The following is a 24,241-nucleotide window of genomic DNA, read 5'->3' on the forward strand; positions in this document are numbered from 1 at the left end:
TCGTGTCTAAAAAGGAATTCGAAGCTAGGGAAATAAACTAAGGCAGTTAAATGCTCACAGTGACGGTACCGAATATTGTAATAACGTTCTTTTTATTTTCCAATTTTATTATTTTTAAATAGGAAGCTTGGAGCAAACGCCTAATCGATATAAAAGCTTAAGTAAATGTATTTCCGTGGGAGGAGAGGAAACAGCTTGTGAATTGATAGCAGACTTGATAAGTTACCCCTGTGATCAATACCTGCGTGACGTCAACAGATGACGCATGCGCAGATTGTTCTTACTGAACAACTCTCCAGCAAACTTGTCCAGTGTCCAGCAGATTTGAAGCAGACGACAGAGGATCTAGCAGAAGGCAGGGGTTGCGCGTCAACTTTGAATTTCTTGACTACGTTTAGATAAGAGGTACGTTGATTTTTGCCACGTTTGAAATCTCCAGCCATTTGTTGTATTAATGTGTAGTAAATTTGTAGAGTATGCATATATAACCATTTGAAAATTATACACTTGTGCTTTATTTCCTGTTTGAATCTGATGTAGTATCTGATGTACGTTTTGACACGCATTTAATTAGATATATTAATAGGCAGTATATGTTTGCTAATAAGGCCAACTTAATTGAGTAGCGTTTTAAAATGTTTATTTGGTAAACTTACATTAGTGTAGGAAACTGGAACTTACATTAGTGTAGGAAACTGGACATTTTGTACTGAATGGAATCTTGAGAAATTGGAAATATTCTTATCAGAAATTTATGATCTCCATTATTTATATTAAGTAATAATACCTCTGTTTGAGTTGACTTGCATGGTTGAGTAAATAATAGAACTGTTTAACTGTATAGAAATATTATAACTTTAACGTGCTTTGAAAAATGGGAATGTATCTAAAATATTAAAAAAAAGTTTGTAGTTGTCATTAGTTCTATGTTTTATTAATATTTAGTAGTTTTTATTTAATTTAACGCTTTAATGATACAAATAATATTATGTTTAGTTAAGAATTCTTTTAGTGAATCAACTCTCTTTGATAACAAGTTTCAGTATAATCTATTAATTATAAAGCTGATTGGCCTGATTGATATTGATTGATGCACTTTTCCTTTAGTGCTCTGACCACTATGAACATTTAAATTACCATGTATTTATAGGACATTTTGTGGGGGCAGAGTAAGAAATTAAAGTGGTCACTTACAAATTAGATGCAACATTATTGTCTCATGTTGTTGTTGTCATGTGTTGTGGTTTGTTTGACTTTTTCTGATTTTGAATCATGCTTCTTCATAACCATTTTAAATACAAAATTGAGTTGCTCAGTGAAATGAGAAAATAATAAGTTGTTTGGGTTTTTTTGTAATACCTGCATGGTTTTGTTATGCTAATTTTTATTTTTAAGAAGAAAATATGTAGGCATGAGAAAAAATTAGAATCTTAAAAAGTGCTCTACTTTCAAAATTAATACAACTGAAAAAGGAATAAACTATAAAAGTAACAAAAATAATTTAGCAACATTTTTTTATCACCATAAGAAGAAGACATGAAGCTAAAAAGATACATAGCTTACCCCCACATGAGGATTGAACTAAACAAAATCAGGAAAGAACTAATCCCTAGAAAAATTGGAAAGGTTTCTCAAAATATTTTTGAATTAAAAAAAATAATGATAATATTCACAAAACACAATCCAAATTTATGGTAAACAGTTGTTGACACTTTAAGCTGAAGTTCGTCAAAGAGGAACAACATCTTTTTACATTTAAATTTTAAAAAGTATTAAATATACAGTTCTTGATTAGTAGGGTGATTCATGCTTCAAAGACAAAATTACTATTTAAACTTTCACTACATATTGCACAAATTTAAACCATATAATGCATTAAAAATACTATTTACACATTGTTATAAACCCCACCTCAATGACCAAAGCAGTGAATGTCTCAAAATTGGTTGATCCCTTGAAATTTTCTATGACATTTTTACTCTGGCTTAAGTAAAATCAGGGGGATGGATGGACACAAACATGTCTCACTACAGTCCAAAAAGAAAAAAAAACTATACTTCATCACGCAAAACTTAATATAAATAATTATTTTGAAATATTAAATGAAGGATTTTCCACTCTTCATTATGTCTAACACCTTTACTGAGTGTGACCAATCAATCTTGAGCTACCAATGCCAAAGGTTTTTCTTTCAGTCAATGTGTTAAACTACTATACAGTAATTGCCTAACCTGTGTTGAGTTTAGCTTCATTTAACCTTCCGCTTAGTGCAGTGTCTGAAATTTGACACTGTCAAAGACTTGACTCCTGAAATCTTGAGTCCACATCTGAAGAAGTACAATGAAATTTGGTGACTGAGAAGTACAAAACGAACTCTTTACTTTGTTTTGACATCAGAAACACCTAGACTACAAAAGAGCTCTTTCCAATAATCCATCATTTAAAAGGAAACTGGCTTCTCTATTACTTTAGAGAAAGCTAGAAGCATGGATATTGGACAATAGTTTTCAACCTTCCCAGGATCACTATTTTTTAACAGTGGCTTTATCACAGAAAATTTCATATTTGTGGGGAAGACTCCAGTAGACAAAATTAAATTATCAACATGAGTTAATGTTAATGTCTTAGCTATACAGAGACTTGATAACTTTATTATTGATAAAGGAATTTGTACCCTAATAACAATAATAGTTATGCTGTTGTTTGTGCATAAATATTCAGCAGCCTTCATAAAATAGTTGGAAATTACATGAAATGGGAAGAAATTAAATGTGAGGAAGTTACAACTGTTATGGAGTATGTGGCAAGACTCATCTTATCGCTGTAATTAAAATAGTAAAATATGTTATCAATTAAATAGTCTTGTTCTTAAACTAAATAATGTACATTTTCTGAATCACTAAAACTTATAAAAAATACTCCCATTTAGGTGAAAATCTTTTCCATCCAGCTATTGATTAATATCATTAGTGTCAATATTTAGTACAGTTTTTTAATCTTGTCTACAATTATTATATTATTTTACTTTTAAATAACTTGCATGAGTCATATGTGGAAAAAATAGTAATTTAAACAGTATTAAGAGTATTTGAAAACAATTGAACTACAATAAAATTGCCATACTAATTGACAACAAAATTATTTGATTGAATTTCTATGATTTGATTGTTAAAAGTGTGAAATTTACTGTTTAAAGAACAACGAATTACAACTTTTAAAATATTATTTGGAAAAACAGACAGTTGGTTGTGCAATGAAGTGATAAGTCGAATTTCACATAAATTCAAATAAAACACATAATAGTATAAGCTATATCGGGAAGGGTTGATTCAATGCGTATGTTGAATCTAGTTCCATTTCACCTTCCACTTAGTGCATTGTCTGACAACTAACACTGTCACTTTTATCAAGCAATACAATTATTTATTTGACTATGTAAAACAGTTGAGATATAAATCCCTTTTATTAATAAAATTTACGATTTTTTTAGTACAAATTGGGCATAGAGTAATGTGTATTAATTTAGTCTGAATTCAGAATAGGACCGGACACATTGGCTAATTTATATAGGGAAAATGTGATAACATGCAAAATAAAAAGTTTAAAAATAATTTTTTTTATGTTAAGGACACAGAAACGAAGTACACTCTAACTTCTTACTAAACTTTGTGTAACACACAGGTCTACAAAAATGTTTGAAACCTGTTTTGCTTATTTAACTTAATCTTATGTTTTTGGGTGTGCTGAATTAAAAAATGCAGACAGTTTTGTCTAAGGTATTTAAGAAAGATAATACTACAAATTAAACAAAAGTAGACTGCTAATATAAGTATCTAATGCACAATATTCTTAAAAATAATGTCTAAAACTAAAATTAGCTCAATAAATATATTAAAATTAAGTTTTCATCCTTGTGAGGTTTATTTTGGTATATTTCCTCTTGTGAGTAGCATCTGGAATGTCTCTCTGAATTGTCCAACAATAGTTCACCATAATTTTTATGCTCCATCTTCCCTGGATATCTTCTTTCCATCTGTTTTATATCTTGGTTGAATCATTCTCCTTGCTCTTCACTAACAGCTTCTAAATTTCCAGGAACGTTCTGAAGATGAGAGTGGAGGAAATGCACTTTTAAACTCAACCGGCAACGTAAAGCTTGGGAAACTTTCAGTATTTTTTAAACTATATTTTTGTAGTCAGGATCTTTGTTATTGCCTAGAAATTTTGCTATAACCTCTTTAAATCCACTCCACTCTTCCTTTTGAGGATCCGTCATGGTATTCATAAACTATCAGCCATTATGGTATCAGCCATAAGCTTTCTAATGTCCGGTCCGATAAGCACAACGTCCTTTAATCTCCCCTCAGACAGGACTGGACACCAAGTATTTAAAACATTAAACATGTTTTGGAAGCGATTTTACAAATTAAATGGTTATCATTTGATGGAGAGAATTTCAACAACTCACACATTTTTTATTATATTACATTTCTTCTGTGCATTTTCTTGGACCAAGATCCAAGGATAAAGAAAAGGAGTAGTGGTGTACAGTACCAATAAACAGTGTTGAGGCTACAAACAGGTTTTGAACCTGTGCTGTTGCTGTTTGCAAATGTTGTGGTGAAAAATATCTGGAACCTGTTTCAAGAATTACATATGCTCCCTTTTTTAAATTGTACAGCCAGACTTTGAATTTTAGAAGGCAGAATTTAAAAACATTGGATTGTGTAAACTGAAAAATGTATCCTATAAAGTTCAGTTTTATTTTTCTTGCTAATAAGAGAAGATTTCTAAGGGAACTGTAAATTTTATTTACAGATTTTTACAAATGAAAGAGGTTTGACCAAGAGAAATTGGACTACTGTTACAAACATCAAACTGCAGCTTCCGTGACAAGTTGCCATTCCAAGTTAATGTCAGATTAATTAATCTTCTTCTATGGTTCATCAAAAAATCAGGACTCTAATTTTAAAATTGCCTAAAGTTTACTAAAAAGGCTTTTCACTAGTTAATGAGGTTACAAATTAATTTGAGTGAGCTAAAAAACCAAATTTTATTATGAAATAAATATATTGGAATCAATGATAATTATATTTATAATATATATTATGCAATACATCACCAGCTTAAGTTGTGTAGGTACTTTACTTAAATTTGACATACTTATTTTGAAGCTGTATTGCAGTTTTTATGAGTACATTATTTTATACTGTAAAACTCCTAAATCATAACATTTATTATTATATTTTTAAGAGTTAAAAGTATTTAATACCTTAATGGATTTGTTTTCTTTGTTGGGTTGATTAATTGTATTTTTCGTACAGAGACAGGTAGGTAGAATTTAGATATATGCAAAATAAAATTAACTATCCATATTCATGTCATCATGTCAACAAAGCCAATATTGTCTACATATTCATGTCATCATGTCAACAAAGCCAATATTGTCTACATATTCATGTCATCATGTCAACAAAGCCAATATTGTCTACATATTCATGTCATCATGTCAACAAAGCCAATATTGTCTACATATTCATGTCAACAAAGCCAATATTGTCTATTTGTGCATCTTATATTTTCATGGTACAATAAACACTAGAATAAAACCATAAAAGTACTCTAAGACGGGTGACATGCAACAACACGCTGTAGCTGTCTGCACTGCATGACTACAGTGAACTCAGTACAAACACTCATGACAGAGGAACTGTTTCTTGTGTAATAATATATCAGACAATGGAATAAAACAGGAAGACTATCACCATGGGTAACATTATGTCAGTAGCACACTTTTACGCAATCGCTATGAACATAATACTACATAAAAAATCGTTAAGGGGTTAAATAATGTTTTACATAGCTTCATCTTGTATGACTTACTATAAAATAATACAACATTCGTTCAGTGTTGTTATTGGAACATTGAAATCTGATGAGTTTGGATAATAAAATAGTATTAAATTGAGCACAATCTGGAACATTCTAGTTTGAAATCTGTTAGTAATAACATTTAATAAAGATAATAATTTTAAACATAGTAATAAAAGTAGTTAAATTTTTGCGCAAGGAAAACTTAATTTCTATTGTATTCTATTTATTATCTTTGCTTGCTTCTATCAGTCTCACAAAATTATAGAAAATGGAAGTGAGATTAACTGAAGCGTCCCTGGAGGAGTTTTGGCTGTGACACAATTCAATTGTCTTCACCTCGGTGTTATTAACTCAACTTAACCCTCCCTCTCCCCTTCATCCTCTGAGAGCCAACACAATCTACTGCTTCCTGCAGCTGTGGGTCTAGGGAAAATTACTAAGTCAAAATTAAGATTTTCAAGACAAACTGTACATTTTCTGACCTAATATTATTTTGGAAAACTGGCAATGCTTTTTAACATTTTCAAACTTTTTGTAATGTTAAAGTATAATCATGTGACTACTTTAATTCAATAAGAGCAAACTGTACATTTTAAACAGTTAATTCAAAAGTTATTATTATAGTTTAGAAATAATAGTATTACTATTAATATGAAGGCTAAAGATCAAGAATATTACAAAAATATGAAAGTTAAAATGGAATATACATAGACAAAGAAAGAGGGTAGCGTACCATTAATTAGTAATCTGGGTTAAGGGTCACACCTATCCCAGGCACTGTTAACACTTTCACTACAGCTTTATAATGGGGGATACTGAGTATTCTTCATAGTCTGCATGCCTTAAGGTGTCTTTGCTGCAGTCAATGTGTTAATGAGTCATAGTATTAATAATAATTTATACAGTTTTATACATAAAAACTGCCTTAGTATCAGCAGTCTATCACTCTTGGAGTTGACAAGATTTCTTTTCTGTGTCTGTCCATAAGAAGTTTTGTAAATGAATTCACCAATGAAAAAAAAATGTTATATGAAACTTTTTTCATAGATGAGAGAGGGTATTCATGCTTATCTCATCGTATAATTTGGCACAGCGTTAGCAAAGTTTATCACTCAGGAGGATACTCGAGACAAAATTGAGGTAAAAACTTAAAATTTGAATGAAACTTCATTCTACATAAGCAACGATGATGTATATGCCTCCATGTGATGTTTCTTATTCTTCACAATCACAATCAAAATCGTACCAAGCCTCCACATCATACAGTGTTGGAGCACAGCTGCCAAACCACCTGTAACAAGGACACTGACCCATTGACAGCCATCTGCTTTATTGCACATACATTTGACATGACAATTGATTTCCACTTAACCAAACCAGTTATACAGTTTTAAGTAATAAATTCTATACTTTTTCAATAAATGACTCAAACCATGTCTTTTACCTTTTTCAACTAATAGGCTGAAGAAAACAACCAAACCTTTACTAAAAATGTATTTAATTGATTTCAATCAATAGACTTACCTCATCAATATTTTTTGGGCTTAAGGAATCAAATTCAAATTCAAATTCTTTATTGCCAGAACATCTTTACAATGTATAGCAGTGTCAGAAACAAATTCAGCATGACCTGTCAAACAGTCAAACCAACAAAAACTGAAATTTATTTGAATCAATAAACTTACTAATACTATTTCCAGACGTAAGGAACCACTAAAGCCCTAAATGTCAAAGATAATGTAAAAATACCAAAGCACCCATGTGGAAACTGCAAAATTGGAGTAAGATATTCTGCAATCTTCTGCACTAGTACCAGCAAGTTTTGGTATGAAGAAGTTTGCAAATATCAATAACAAGTGTGTTAAAAAATTAATTAAAGATGAAATTAATTAAAGATGAAATTAATTCCTGGACTTGCGAGAACTGCAGAACTGCCATATATCAGTCACTACTGAAACTGGTCCCCAAACTACCTTTGAAACTGACAACCTCTCTTCAAACCTCAGTCAGAGGGAAGTAAATACAGTACAACCTCAGACACCGTAGGAAATCCATGACAATATACATTCTGAAACACTGATGACTTGGAAATATTTCTTAACATTGGTTACAGAAGTAGGAAGTGTCTTATTGGCTGAAAATGTAAACTAAAAATAGATCTACATGACTGTACATTAAGAAACTCAATCTTAGCCCGAGAAATGAGTGAAAAGAACAATCTTGATGAGTTAAACTACCAAGTAAAGATTGTAAAAGTTGAGAAACTGAAGTTTTATTCTCAAGAAACACTAGTCTTATAGAAACCCTACATAACTTGGAACAACAAATTAGTAAAGAAAAGGAACTTTAAGACAATCTCACTCAGAACCTATAAAGAACAAGAGAATCTCACTCAGAACCTATAAAGAACAAGAGGGAGAATTTTAAAACTACCAAAGAAAAACTAGATAATTGCAAGACATTATAAATTGTCCGAATAAACTAATACAGAGACACTTGACATTGAGGAAGTGTTAAAGATTTGTAAAGACACTGAAACACAAACATGGAGCACTGAATCACACCTTCCTAATTTAGGTCAGATTTCTTTCATGTCTAATAATAGATAGTCAAGTCTAATAATAGATCAAACTGAGGAAGCCCAATGCACTGTATCAAGAAAAAAACCTCTTAAAAGAAATAAATTTAGAAGGAATAAAGAAAACTGTTTTAGCATTTCCTTACAGGTAGCCAAATCAAGACAACTTCTACGGACTCCAGCAGGCCTGCCAAACTGACAGAAGACACAAGACAGAAGGTAAAACTACTGCGCTCCTTCAATACAACCTAGGGAAGTTTACTGAGGACATAGGTCATTTTGATAACTCTTTTATAAACAATAAATGGCTAAATTTAAATCGAAGCAGTCTTTGTCAATGGTCAAATAGTCATAATAATTGTAAAGGTCTTAACAGGTCCCAAAAATTGGACCAATTTAAAACCTCAGATGACAAAAGCTCAGTTACAAAAGCTCTCTAAAGATATACAGATAAAAATAGTAATCTTTCCACTCCCCTCTCAGACAATAAGCACTCAGCAGTCAAACAAAGTAAACCTTAAGGAAATGATATTTTAGAGATTGGAAACAACCAAATTCAACAGAATCAGTCTATTTCAGTTTCACCTCTCCAAAAAAATGTGGGGAGTGTCTACAAACCACCAGCAAGTAATATAGATGAGACCATTAATGTGCTATCAAAAGTAAAAAAAAATACAAAAGCAGCAGAAAACCACTCTGACATCATCATTGGAGCCATCAACATTGACTGCTTAACACCAAATAGCATACAAGTAAGCTTAACGGCACCATAGTGAGCCACCAAATCCAAAGATTACTTCTTCCTCCAACCAGAATAACACCTGATTCCTCAAGACAATGAACTTCATATGTACCAACTTAGGTGACGGGATAAACACAAAAGTAATAAGTGGCAGAATATCTGACCATACAGCACAACTTCTTATGCTTTTGATTGACCACGTTCCACCGACCAACACTACTACGGTACCCAGAATTTTCAATTAACGGAATCTACATGGAATTGTACATTTTCTACATTTTCAAACTTCTTGGAATTGGAAAACTAGGAAGAAGTTCAGCTCAATCTGTAGAAATAGCTTTTAATAGTTTTTTATCAACTGTAAGTATAGCTCTAGATGCACATTAATGTCATAAAAATTGGTGACGAAGAAGCTCAAAAAGAACTTACATCAATTTGATATCAAAGATATCTAGAATACAGCATATAGTATAATCTAAGTGAAAAGGTATTCTCATTGTTTCATCAAGTGCACAATTGAGTGCATTACAATGTTTTAGACACAATTTCTAAACATGATGGAGCAACCGAGTTTTCTATACGTATCGTAGCTATGATGGGAAGGGTTGATTCAATTTGAACATTGAGTTTAGCTTCAGTTCGGACTCGAACCCAGATGCTGCACTAAGAGAAATGTGCATTTAATAGAATACGTTATGGCCTATCAACTCTGCCCCGAAAATGACTTAGCTGTGAATTCTAGTAAAACTAAACAACTAGTGTATGGTGGAAGAGGGAATGAAATTCCAAACATACTGGATGTGGAGATCGAAAAACAAACAAAGATTTCTTGGGATCAAAATATATTTTTTGGAACCAATATTTTAATTCTATTTGTAGCTAACTAAACACCAGCTTATATGTCTTAAAAAAATAAACATACGATACTGTATAGTTCATGAAGACACTGCTAATGTGGTGTATAATGCACTCTTGAAATATCTCTGTAGCTTTCTTACTTGAAGAGAAACACCTGCAGGAAATCTCCATCAAGTTCTACTGCTAAGAAAGTGAGCTATTTTAATTCTTTCAGGCATTGGCTTCATGAATAGCGCAGGGAAGTATTTCTTAAACTAAACTCCATGATAGTAATTGCACTTTACGTTCAAGAGGTGATACATGTAGACCAAGAAGTACTATAATGTAGATTGGATATACACAACTATGACATCAGATACCAGCTGCCTCTCCACCACAGCTCAATGTAAGAAAAGAAACCTTCACATATAAGCTGGAAGATGCACAACCTACTTTCTGAGTTTATGGTTTATAAACCATTCATTGGACTCAAATCAAATCAGACTTTTATTGCCAGAATATTCTACGATGCATGGCAAAAGTCAATGTTTTATTTGCTAAATTTGGTCATACACATTATAAGAAATCTTCTTCAAACATACAGTTTGCATAACTTACATAGAACCATTCATTCATCAATTATGACCACTTCCAGCAACAGAGTCAGTCACGCTTTTTAATAGGTAGTCTTCCAATCATAAGTCAAAAACTCAACATTATAAAATGTTTGTGCAATGTAAGAAGTGTGTCAAACGAGTTTTTAATGACTTAGACATTGGGCATTTTTTAATAAATCTGGCTATTCGTTGACGAAATGAACACCTGCTTGTGACGGAAAGCGCTCATAAACCACCATTCTGTATTTAGTTCAATAGTTATTTCAGCCTCTAGTCTCATACTCAGGTAAGTCACAAGCATTCATCATGGCACATTTAGACATACAAAGTAAAGTTGTTTCCAAGATGGAGATACTGTGCAGCTTCATCAGTTGCAAAGTTTTGAAGGCAAAGGTTTTCATAACTCTCTGAATTTCAACTGAGGAATAATCCAGATTGCTTGTTTCTGCAGCTTGACCACTCTCATGAATTAATTGTTTGTACAAGCTCCCCTTAACAGTTGGGAGTAAATCAAGCCTTAATACAGCATCATCAGAACATGACTAAGGCATTAGTTGGTTAAGAATCTCAAAACATAAATGCCTCCTGAGGCCAATTTGGAGCAAACATGGCCAATTTGATAATTCCAAGTCAACCCGCTATAGTGGTATATTCTGTTAAAGGTATATTCCCAGGAATTTTTAACAGTAGACTTCTTTCAGCATGGTTTCTGCCAAAATGACAAGTGGCTCGTCGTGCCTGTCTACTAATCGCAAAGCAAAATTTAGAAAACTGGACTTTGAAGAATTTGTCTTTTGAGGCTGATTTGCTAGTGAAACGAGAGTCGTGTGATCAGCATACTGCACAAGTATTCCATGCAGATGTGATGACCCTATGTCATTGACATAGATAAGAAAGATAATGGGCTTAAGGATTGATCTCTGTGTGACATCATAACTCAGGTGAATTGGTTCAGATTATTTGTTTGAGATTTGGACAATTTGAGTTCTTTAGCTTGGAAGTTATCTGAGCCACTGGAAAGGCATGCCTCAGATGCCATGAGATTCAAGTTTGCCAAGAAGTGTAACATGGGCAACGCAGTTCAATGCTTCAATAAGTCAAGGAACACACTGTATATCAACTAGACTCACAACTGCGTCTATCATCTACTTACCTTTGCTGAAGCCAAACTAGTCATCAGACAGCTGTTTATGCCTATTCAAAAATTGAAGAATGGCAAAATTGAGACGTACCGGAAATTTATAGGGAGTGGGGATTATCTTTCTTGGTAATTGGGCTTATTTTTGTGATTTTTAGGAGGGAGGGAAAAAATCCTTGTTCAAAAGATAAATTTGCTAATCGGGTTAATGGTTTCCCAATATGCTTTGAAAATCTTTTTATGAGCCACACTGACAATAATTCATTTGATTTTTTTGGCTGGGAGCTGCTGAATTATTTTTTAAAGCTCTTCCTTCAACAACAGATGCCAATGCCAGTGAGGTTACTGGACATTGGCTCTGCCTTGGGATTCCTTGTGGGGCTTAATGGGCAGGGACCTTGCTCACAAGCAACAGACGTGAAGAAGCTGTTAAGTTTATTGGCAACCTCTACCGCGTCCTCCACAAAAACTCACCAATTTTTAATTTGATTTGTTTGTTGCATGATTTTTGTTGTTAATAATGTCTCAAGCAGATAAATAGTTTCTGAAGATGTGATTTTGAAAAACTGCTTAAATTCTTCATTGAGGGATATTCTCTGAATTTCTGAGAAAAACTCACTGGACGAATCTCGCACAAAAGGATAATACTTACGCTTAAGGACCAAAAACTGTATTACTTCTTAGTCATTATTTTTTTATGTATTGACACCATTACATTTCTCTAAATTTCTATGAAAATAGAACACGTTTTGACTTCCTCAGCAAAGCTTTGCTATGATGCAATCATGGGTCTTACATACTCCTTTATTCTATATACAAATTTATAATGTGCAGTTTAATAATTATAGTAATAATACAAAAAGGAATATAGTATTTTTACTATTTTTTTATTTTCATTAAACTAGGTCTTTTATAATATAATATATACTGGTATTATATGGAATATATTTTAGGGAGTTTGTCCTTAGTAGTTTAATTCCCTACCTTGACACATATGTCTGCTTTGTAGGCCACTCAGCTTCACGCCATCTTTGTACCTGTAATATTCATTCTTGGAAAGTTTGAATATCTGTAAACCTGTTACAACACACTTTCCAATTTATTTTCACTATTTATATATTCCTATTTCGTTGGTAATTTATCAATTTTTATGTATACATAATCAGTTTCATCAATGCAAAATAGAACGGTCCACTATATCCTTAATGGTTCCCATGGTTCTCAAACAATTTTCACTGTGTCTGGTGCATTGCTTTATGATTCCATGTAAATAGTTTTAGGCTCATTGTGCTGCCTTGCTTCATCAAATTGTAGTCACAAAATGAATGATTAATTGAGCCATATTAGTCCCTGTCTTACAGTTTTTCTTCCTTCATTCAGCTACTATTAATACAACACTCACAACATAAGAGGAAGCCAATTTCGAGGTCTGTAAATGTATAAATTCACAATCTTGTTCATCAAAATGAATTTTATTACAATGTTCAATTAAATAATAAACAGAATAAACTAAATTTTTAATCATCGCCGCCACTAAATAAATCTTTAGTAAAAGTTAGATTTGCTACTTGCAAGCTGTTACATTTATAGTAAACTGTCAATGCTATTTGCAGTAGACTGCTATCTTGTGAAATGCTTGGAATTTTCCATTTCTGCAATAACAGCTGTTTCTAAAAATACAAAATTCTGTGCCATTGCTATTATCTTGGCTCAATCACCCTTGTGTAAATATTAACAATTTCAACCATGTTTACTCTAATTTTCTTTAAGTTACTATTCAGAGTAGTTGATGTGTAGTATTTTGTAATAAAAATATATCTATAATTTATTCTAATATTTAAGCAATGTAAATGCCAAATTTCATCTGAATCTATCATCTAGGTTTTATATGATTGAATATCAAATATCTTCAAAAACTTTCACATTTATAATATTAATAGGATTAAAATTATTTGGATATATGTAAGGTTATACCTAATGTTATTCATTTATAATCAATAACAAGAGTTATCAAATTGTCTAAATCTCCGTAAATTCCAAAAATTATTGTTGTAGAACACTGATTGCTCACTTATGGAGTTGTCTTCAAATCCAAAATTGTTGTTAATATTATGGTAGTAAATTTCTGAAATTTGTATTGTCTATTAAATTAGGAGTTGTATTTTTTTATCATTTATGAAATTACTAATCCAAGAATCGGATTAAAGAGTGTTTTCAGAAAAATTCATACCTATTCTGTAATTTTTAAGATTTACAGGTATTTACCTGTATTTAAATAGTCGCTTGCAGAAAGAGAAAATATTGTTCTTCTAATATTATATAGTAACTTAGGTTGAATCATAATGTATCCATACTAATAACATGGAACTAATGACATTAGTTTTAGTACCAATGGAGTAAAACATTTCATTTTCAATGGTTATCAATTAAAATTACAAGTCTTATCAGTAGGCTAAGATAACACTACACAGAATCAGCTAACAAGTTTTGATGTGGTTATCATGGGAATTGTTTGAACTAAAAAGTTAGGTAAGTTTGGTAGTACTTATTTTTTCTATAAACACCAAAATCTGTTATTGTTAACAGTTTAAATTATTTACGTTACAACAAAATCTTATACAAAAGCTTTTTAAGAAAGGAGATTTCTTGTGGTTTCCATTCACCTTATAAGATTACGTAACTATTTAAATACCCTACTGTAATTAAAGTAAAAATTAATAAATTATGATTCCTTACAGTCAATTTTCATTGATTATCAAGGATGAAGAGTAATTTTATAGTTTTAATATTTTTTTGTAGTCATCTTTGTGTAAATTAAGCTTCGATTTTTAAATGTAACGTTGAAGAAAATATTAAAAGGCATCATTATGAATACAGACTAAATATTCATTTACAATGTTTCAGATGTAGGGCTGTAACATTTTTGAAACTGTGAGTACTTATTGCTAAAAAAGGTGTTATCATTTTTTGGATCAAAGTAGTATGAAAGTCACAAACTAGTAATTATTTTTAATTCTATATCTGGCAGGCAAAAAGGTTCAAAAAGGTTTATTTTGACAGAGGGCAGTTTTGTTACTTGCAAGATATATTAAAAACATAAATAAATATTGGATTTTCTTTCTTACTTCATCACATTACAGATTTTTATGTTTAGAATAACAATTATTCCATTGAAAGGTTTTACTGTGGATGAAAGAAAAAATAACATGTTAAGTTAACAACAAATGAAATTTGAAATTATTTATTTTTTATACTATACAAAATTCTATCCAAAATTCATTATATAACGTAGTTTTGATAAATGTGTATCTAAATAAATAAGAATAAATTGTATGTAATTTTTAAACTGATAAAACAGTTTTTGTTTAATCGTTTTAGAAATACCATAAATTTCATTTTAGTTATTTTAAATAAACAGCATTATGAATTGTTAAATAGAGCCCTAAGAATAAATACTGTTTACTCCAATAATTTCTTTTTCTTTTTCTTTTCAGTTTTAGTTTTGAAATTATAATTTTAGCAATGACAAATGTAAAACACAATATTTTATACCTATTTATATTTAAAAATAGAATGGTTGCACATGTAAAAAAAATTTGGTTACAATATTGTTAATACTGTATGAAAGACTCAACACTAATATCAATTAACATCATTAATAACATTGTAATGGTCTAGACATGAAACACCTCATTAATTTGTATTAATGATCATCTACTTCATTTTATTAATATGAAAACTCTCTGTTTATCATAAGTAAAGAATGATTAATTAATGATAATTTACAAAACTATTTGTGTCAGTTTTGTTTCTTCCTTTCATTTTGTTATCGCTTCCTTATCCAGTTTGTCACTGCCACCACATACCACAAGGACACTGAGGTAATCACTTTACTCATTGAGCCTGGGATATTTGGTGGAAGCACTTTACTGTATTAGAAACTTTCAGGTGTTATTAAAAATTGTATTTCATTGTATAAAACACATATTTATTTGTGGGGTATTTGTGTGCTTTGTATTCTTAGTGCACCTAATGAAATGAGTATGATATTAAAAATAGTGTTAGGCTAAAATTTATGTTACTATCGTCTCACTATTCTAGAATGTCAACAAAGTAAGTATTAATGTTATTTTCACCTTGAAATGTAAGAAACAAGTTTTTATTTGTTATTTAGTGTGCTGTTTAACAATAAAACTGTTTTTAATATATAGAAGTATGGTTGGTACTTATTTATTCACAGTAAGCTTCATACCATAATTGTGAATATTTGAGTTTGAGACGTAGGAATTTCAAAATTAAAAGATCATGCTATATCACTTATTTTATAATTGTTTAATTGAATGATAAAGAAAATACAATTTTTTATAGGGTTGTGGAAAATTATTAAAAATGTAATATGAAATTAAAAATACCTTTATTAAAAAGGCGGAGTTAGGTCTACCAAGCCCTCTCCACCACTCAACCTCAATCTAAAAAAAATTAAACTAAAAAGGCAGAATACTTTTGCATATTAACATTTGACATTGATAAAACTGACCCGTTTAGCCAGCCACAGCCTGACATATCTGTAGTGTCACAGCTGCTTACCAGTTGTTTCCAATCCCATCTCTGCTTTTGTTGACATGCACTGTCACTGGAATTGTAAATAGGTGTTTGCTTGGTACTCAGTGGTGATGAACTGAGTGAGTAGTTGCTACTAAGTGCTATTTATTCAAACCAAATATAATAAAACTTAATTATTTAATTTAACAACACAAAGTGTATTAGAAAATAACTTATAAATTAACACTGAATATAGGTCTAGTGAATTCCCTTACGTAAGAGCAATTGTTTAAGTTGGTATTTGGTTGAGGATCATGACCAATAAAGACATTATCCTTGTGTAAAGTGTTCTAAAAGTATTGGTAGATATAAAGCCATTCTGTGTAAAAGCATGTACTGTAAATGGTATCACTTTCATTGTACTGCACTAACCAAGGATGAATTTAACTAAATATATACCGGTAAGGGTAATATGAGATGGTCATGTGTTTCATGCAAGTCCAATGATATTACCATAGGAATTGACCTAGAAACAAAGAAATTAAATGTTGATATAGGCTAAGAATTGGTAACCCAAAATGAAATAATTAGAACATTATATCGGGTGTCCTAAAAGTCCCAACCCCTCCTTCTAACTTTTGAACGGAATTAAACTAAACTAATACACAGTTAGAAACTTTATATAATGACAAATGATGATTTTTGCGCTACATGAGAACTTAGCCCCTCAACCCAAAATTTTAAATGCAAAATCAAATGAGACTTTAATTTTAAAGGTCTGTTATAAAGGAAGAACAAAAATGCACAGAGTAGAGGGGTCTCTACAAGTAAACAACAAGGCTTGTCAAAGTTTTATTGAAAAGCTACGATAGAATAAAAACACTATTTTTCTTAACTCATCTGTTCTGACTTATTCTTAATTCTAAGTATTAAACTTAAAATAAGTAAACTTACTGTTGAAATCTTACCTCAACCTTTTTTAAGCTCAAAGTAAATTTTCAAAAAATGGCCCCCATTTAACACCAGGCAAAAATAAAGTCTTGATTCAAATGAATGCCTTACGTTTTCCAACATTTCTGGTGTGATAAGTCGGCAAACTTTTTCAATCCACATCCTTAACTCATTAAAGTTCTGAGGTTTGGTCTCTTACACTTTTATTTACAAAAATCCCCAAAAGAAAAAGTCTAGGGGAGTAAGATCGGGTGAGCGAGCCATTTTGAGCATTTACAAATTGTAAATTGTTGGATTTTGTCAGGCCTGGGTGTTTTACCCAATAAAAACTAGACAAGAGGAACTAAATAAATGTGATGTTTTGGTGTTATTTGTAGAAGAAATTATGTAGCAAACAACCAAGCAGAGAAAGTTTTTGAGTATCTGCCAGATACTATGAACAAAGCAACAAAAAAACATATGTTGTGGTTGTAGATCTGTCTATGAGAAATGACTTGCCGAATTGATCAGTTGTTATTAAGGAAATAACAAGAACTAATAATCGTCCCATAAAACTCAGTGAGCAGTATCAAAATGTTATGGTGGTCAAGGCAAGTGAAGATCTCTGACATTTTCCATTCTCGTCATGGACAACATCTTAATAACATTGGCAAGAGACGGCTGTCTAAACTTATAGCGGACAGAATGGCCTCATCTATGGCAGGTGAAAGAGGACACCTGCAACGGCCTGTGGTTTACCAGCCGCCTCCTCCCAGAGGTGAGTCACTGTCAGAAAACTCCACACTTCTGAAAAAAAGCGATTGTCTGCATCCCAAACTGGAGTTACTAGAAAAACCGTAGATGTACATATTATAGATAAGTTAAGAACTTTTAATTGTAATGAAAAGTGTGCAAAGAACTTTTAATTGTAATGAAAAGTGTGCAAATAGTTGCCAAAAGAATAAATTAATAATTTACCATCAAAATAGTCAGTTTTCCTAATAAAATTGGCATATTAGAAAGTGTCTCATAGGAATTAGATTTAGATTTCATGTGTATTACAGAACATTGGATGCAATTTAACAAAATCAATAAATATTCTATTGATAAACTGAATTATGTCACTAGTTACTATCGTTCGTCTAATTATCCATGGATTTAGACTGTGAAATTGCATGTATTGGAATATTAGATCTCCAATTATAATATTGGTAACCATATATCACAGTCCTAATGTCTATGTAGAACGTTATTTTCGACGTAATGGATAAATTATTAAGTCATATTAATCGTCTGAACAAGCAGTCTGTAATATGTGGTGACTTTAGCATACATTTTCTCAATCAGAACAAAACTCTGTGCAACTTGTCAACCTATTTAGTATGTATGGATTGAAAGCAACAGTTTCAGAGCACAATCGAGGCACTAGTAGCCTGGACAATATTTGTACCTCTTTAGATGAAGACTGTTTTATATCAACTAATTGTTAACAAACATATAAGTGATCATCATGTTCAGGTTTTTTACATTTGTTTATGCCGCTGAGCCAGAAAATATCTTATCAGAGAATTTTAAAATTGTCACAAAGATAACTGAGGCAGGTATTAAGACATTATTTAAAAACTACTTAAAGAAAGAAAATTATGAAAATGTATTTATGATTAATGTTCTTTTTTGCTAGTAATTTAGTAGATATTCTGAACTATTATTTTAATTTATGTTTTATAAGTATTGTAAAAATGTTGTAAAAAGTGTTAAAGTAACAAATAAGAAAGTCTGATCAGTGTGTAATCGGCACAATCCTGAATTACAAAAACTAAAAGAATGTTTTAATAATCTTCATTATCTTTCAAAAGATACAAATATTCCTTGGTACAAAGATGAGTATAGGCTTTAAGAGTTTTTTATAGGATTCAGGAAGCTAAAAAACAGGTAAATGTCAAATTAATTGATATTGCCAAAAAATGAATCAAAAGTGCTATGGCACATTGTGAATAAAAATTATAAAAAAAGGAGAGCAGTAGTATAAACAAATATTTTTAGGCCAGATGAATTTAATGATTTATTTTTTAAACATTGCCAAAGATTCAGCTAGTAATAGTATATAAGAATGTAAAATATAAATAATTGCGATTTTAAACATTATTTAAGTAATAAAAATTGTAGCTGGTAATATTAGTGAGTTTAGTTTTAAATATGTAACCGAAAGTGATATTATAGATATAGTAAGGCAATTAGCATTTAAAAAAATGTATGGGTAACTTTGAATTGACATATGCTCTTGTTAAAGAAACAGTATGTTGTTTTGTTTCTCCTTTAACATTTTTATTTAATAACTGTTTACACTTGGGCATATTTCCTGATGTTTTAAAAACCACAAAAGTCCTTCCTATTTATAAAAAAAGGCAAAAAGGAGGAAATTGGAAATTATAGACCTGCTGATATTGTTCCAGTTTTATTGAAAGTCTTCGAAATAATTGTTGGTAAACAGTAAGTGCATTTTCTAAAAATGAGAGGCTTACTTTGCAAAGAGCAGTTTGGTTTCTGAAAAGTTGTTGCTACAACACAAGCTATTATTTTATGGGTTGGTAAGATTCTTGATTGTTATGAAAATAAGACTTTGCTGCAATCACATTCTGTGATCTAAGCAAGGCTTTTGATCGAGTGTCTCATCAAATACTAATACAAAAATTAGAACATTACAATACTAAGTGTGGCTTTAGCCTTATTTAGCTCTTATCTGCAAATAGGTCTCAGTATTTAATTTTAGGAAACAAAGTATCTTGCTGTAAGCCTGTAACTAATGGAGTGCCATAAGTTTCTGTTTTGGGACCTTTGTTGTTATTAGTGGCGGTCAATGATTTGAGTGCAAATTACCCTACTAATACTGTTCTTTATGCTAATGACAACACTATGATTACTATTTTAGACTGTAAATTAAATCAGAATCTAATAGGGGACTGACTTTCTGCACATAACTTAATTTTAAATAAAGATAAGACAGCTACTCTGTTACTTAGTCTTAGAGAAGCTCCTAATGTGCAACTGTATCCTAAATTTGTGGGCTTAACTTTTGATCCAATGTTAAACTGAAACCAACATGTAATTATAGTTAAAAGCAAACTCAGTTAAAATATATTTGGTTTCAACATAGCGGTATAGCCAGGGGAGGTCCAGGGCTTCCGCCCACCACAAAACATTAAAGAAGGTCAGAAATTCATATTTCTTGTAAGTAGTTTCAGCGGTTGTCACTATAAAAGTACTGTAATAATACAAACTCATATGTGCTCTAGTTTTCAAATATAGAATAAACATCGATCAGGGTACTTAACTGACATCAATAATAAAAAGTTACCAATTTAAAGTGTTAAGTGTAATACGTTAGCATTTAATATTACCAATTAATTCACGTTACATGCTTGTGGACTTACCTAAGGCAGTGAGTAGTTTAGGTGGGGTGGGAATCAGGGGAAGCGTAGATGCTTAGCTGTATTTTGTTTCAAGTTAGCACAAGCAAACTAAATGTGAACACGAGGTTTGGTGGGGTTGGCTGGCAGTCAGGTATGTCCAATGCTCATCATTTGCAAGCAGTGGCAGTCACTGCACACTGTACCAATCCAGTGGTGTTTTCTTATTCAGTTTGTTTTCATTACTGTCTGTAGCTTAGGCTGTTTTAACTTGTATCTAACTATGTAGTTTTAATGTGAGTTTATTTGCCATTTTGAAGAGACACACAATCAACCAGTTCTTTAAAGCTAAAGTAATAAAGACTGAATCTATTCCTGAGTATGACTGCAATAACCAGCTATTGCCCTCCAACATCTGATACCTGTGAAGATATGGACATAGATGTAAGAAAAGACCTCACTTCTTTTGACAGGTGTAATATCTGACAGTTTGTATAGTAGTGAAAAGGTTGTTATGAGATAAAGAAATAAATAGTAGTGATTGTTTTTCAATGTGAGGCGAAACAATTTTCTTTCTCATTTGCTTAATTTATCAATTTTTTTGTTAGGTTTATCTAATAGATCTTCGAATTCTAATTTTGAGTACGATTTTTCAAACTTTACTAAATGTAATCGTAGTTGAAGCCCATCATTTTCCTAAAAAAGAACAAAATGTCAAAGATTTTTTCAAGTTAATCTCTTGAAAATTTGAAATTAGAGTTTTTCTTACAAATTATTTATGATAGAATTTCACTTATTATCTATGATAGAATATTGATGTTTACAGCTTTCCTTAGGACTTGAACCCACTGTTAAATACTTCTTCTTGGAATGTTTTAACATCAGCATTATGATAGTTTCAAAATTTCAGACGAAGCCATGATTTACACTCACCATGAAAATAAATGGCCCCAGATCCTTTTGTATATATTTTGCATGTATAAGTTTTCCTATTAGTTGAAACATAAATTTTCTGAATATCATAATTTTTTAACAAAACTGTTTTTCAATTAATTAAATTTAATTTTTGAATCACAACTCTTATGAAACATATGTATTCTTCAAAATGCTTTGCAAAAAGTATAGACATCAAGTCTGATTTGAACCCATGAGCTCCAGGCTGAGATAGTTGGTGACAAATGTTTAACCAACTAAGCTATCAGTACTTAGAAATAGTAGTTTTCTATATTTGTACTAGAAAACTATTTAAAAGTTGTTAATGTTTGGTGTGATGACTCATTTCTTGCTTAACTAATTTCTTTATGATGTGATCAATATGTCAGAATAATCTACAGACGTTTACAACATGAATATGCTGGTAGGCGTAGATTTACACTCATTACTAGTTATACAAATTTTATTTCCTGTGTATATACTGAATTATTATTATTTGTACCATTGGTACTTAGTCAATACCTAGTCAAAGCTCTAAAATTAACTGGCCTTTTATCTTAAAACTTTTCAGTACCAGATATTAATACTCTAGCATGTAGGTTTACTGACAGTCATTTTGACATAACATAAAATAGATACAGAACCATGACATAAAAACTTATTTATATTCAATGTATATCTAAAAATACTTTATTGATATTATGACAAAATTTTACAAAACTATAGATAAGTTGGCTGTGGAGGGAAAAAGATTAAAAGCAGGCTGAAGTATGTTAAACCTCGTGTATGTTAACACCCTTATTTTTTATTGTATCATTATGAAAGATCTCACTTAATACATTTCAATTAATACACATCCAAATACTTTTTTTGTTTTTTGATATTTTTAAAGGTTATTCAGAAAAAATTGTTCTATCTTTACAGTTAAAACACTCAAAAAGAATACATTTTAGCAGAAAAACTAAAGTGTTTGGAAGTATATTAATTATATCTTTAAAATGAGACACATCCCATACTTCTAAGACTAATTACAAAGGCGTAAATGTAACGCCCCGTTGGTAAATCGTTACCGACAGACAAAATATATGTTAACTATGATTTCAGAATTAATATAGTATATATTTATTGGTCACCTAATTTTTCCATTTTAAAAGAAATCCATTTTCTAAATAATAATAGTAATTTGACCCGTCACCAACTAAGTAATTTAAGGTTGAGCCCAGAAACTGGAATCGAATATTATTGCAATAGAAATAGAACAAAGTTATGGAGCTGGAATTGTGCAGCTAGCCTCGTGCACTGCTGATACAAATTGCTGACTCCAGGGCTAGCTAGCCTCTCACAAAGGCCTTGTCCTTTTTGATTGGCCACGGCCGCTGAGGCGATGACCGCAGCTTGACCTGCTGAGCTGGTGATCGTCAGTCGCGTTCAAAATTATATGTAGTTAACATCTCGGTCCGCGTCCTCTCTACCTCTGTAATTAATGTAGCATTGGTTAAAATCATCTTCTAAATTTAGTTTGTTTCTAAAGTATTACTTGTATTATTTTATAGCATGAATTTAATGACCGATTGTATTAGTGAGTAAAAATTCGAAAATTAAACTTATTTAATCAAATCCAATCGCCACGTGAGTAGTTCTTTTACCTGAGTCAAAAGCATCGGAAGTTCTGATTAATTCTTTAAGTGGGTTCAGTGGAGTTACATAAAACTACATGAGATTACCATTGTTCTTATGGGGAAAAACTCAAGGTTATTGTACCACAGCCAGCTCCTAGGTTCACATTTTTATTTATATTTAGTTATTTATTAGTAATCAGTTAATTTTTTCCTCCATGTTTCAGCTGATTAAAAATAATGTCTAATGTCAACAAAACAGTGATTTTCTTTTTAGTTTTGATTGATTCTAAATTATCTATTGATATTACAAATTCAGTGTAAACTTTATGTGCATGTTTGCTTCCATTTGTTTGTCATATTTTGTAAAAAAATTTTCACTATAAGTTACGAGAAGGAATGTTTACAAAATAATAATAACTCTTGCAAAAATGTGGCTATGAACAAATTAGAGAGAGTTTAAGTGATTACTGTTATATGATTCTTGGTTTCAATGTTAGGAATAAAATATGATACTCATGTAAATGGCTAGTAAGGAAGCATTATGGACATATTTATCTTTCCAGCGCCCCATTATGAAGACACTAGCTGGAGCATTCGTGGTCGTGGGTGTGATTGGTATTCTGGTAGCCTGTTGTCTTGGGGATGAGTTCCAGTGGAAGCATCATGACAACAATGAGATGGTCCAAGTGCTGGAGAGAATCCACCAGAAGTGTCCCAACATTACACAGGTTTACACTCTGTCAGAGACCTCAGTTCGTGGGGTGCCACTCTACGTCATCGAGTTCTCGTCATGGCCAGGACACCACCAGACCTGTTAGTGCCATTTCATGTCATAATTTTTTAAATATTGTATTTATTTACGTGAAATATTTCACACATTTAGAGCTCATTTAATTTGTGGATCATCACCACTAAAAAATAAGGCAATTTAGTATAAAAAATATTGTTTTAATATGAATTTTCTTGTTGAAAAGCTGACTAAAAATCCTTAGCTAAAATATACTAATAGAATGTTTAAAAAAGC

The 24,241-nt window shown here is 31.3% G+C and overlaps 1 protein-coding gene across 8 annotated transcripts in view; it reads left to right on the plus strand.

The window, feature by feature from the left end:
* The first annotated feature begins 260 nt into the window (after window positions 1-260).
* LOC124359123 (carboxypeptidase E-like) overlaps window positions 261-24,241 on the plus strand; it is a 52,285-nt gene continuing 28,304 nt past the window's right edge. The window contains exons 1-2 of one of the 8 annotated variants that reach the window (XM_046811589.1): window positions 261-405; window positions 23,781-24,030. In XM_046811589.1, coding sequence (XP_046667545.1) covers window positions 23,790-24,030 — 241 coding nt within the window. In that variant the 5' untranslated portion in view covers window positions 261-405; window positions 23,781-23,789. Of the gene's footprint in view, window positions 406-8,706; window positions 8,726-14,190; window positions 14,316-15,626; window positions 15,668-15,699; window positions 15,900-21,995; window positions 22,023-23,492; window positions 24,031-24,241 lie in introns of those variants that run through there. The other 7 variants (XM_046811593.1, XM_046811592.1, XM_046811594.1 and 4 more) reach the window with 7 other exon arrangements.

This window comes from Homalodisca vitripennis, chromosome 4 (assembly GCF_021130785.1).
Source record: "Homalodisca vitripennis isolate AUS2020 chromosome 4, UT_GWSS_2.1, whole genome shotgun sequence".
In the NCBI taxonomy this organism is placed as follows: Eukaryota; Metazoa; Arthropoda; class Insecta; order Hemiptera; family Cicadellidae; genus Homalodisca; species Homalodisca vitripennis.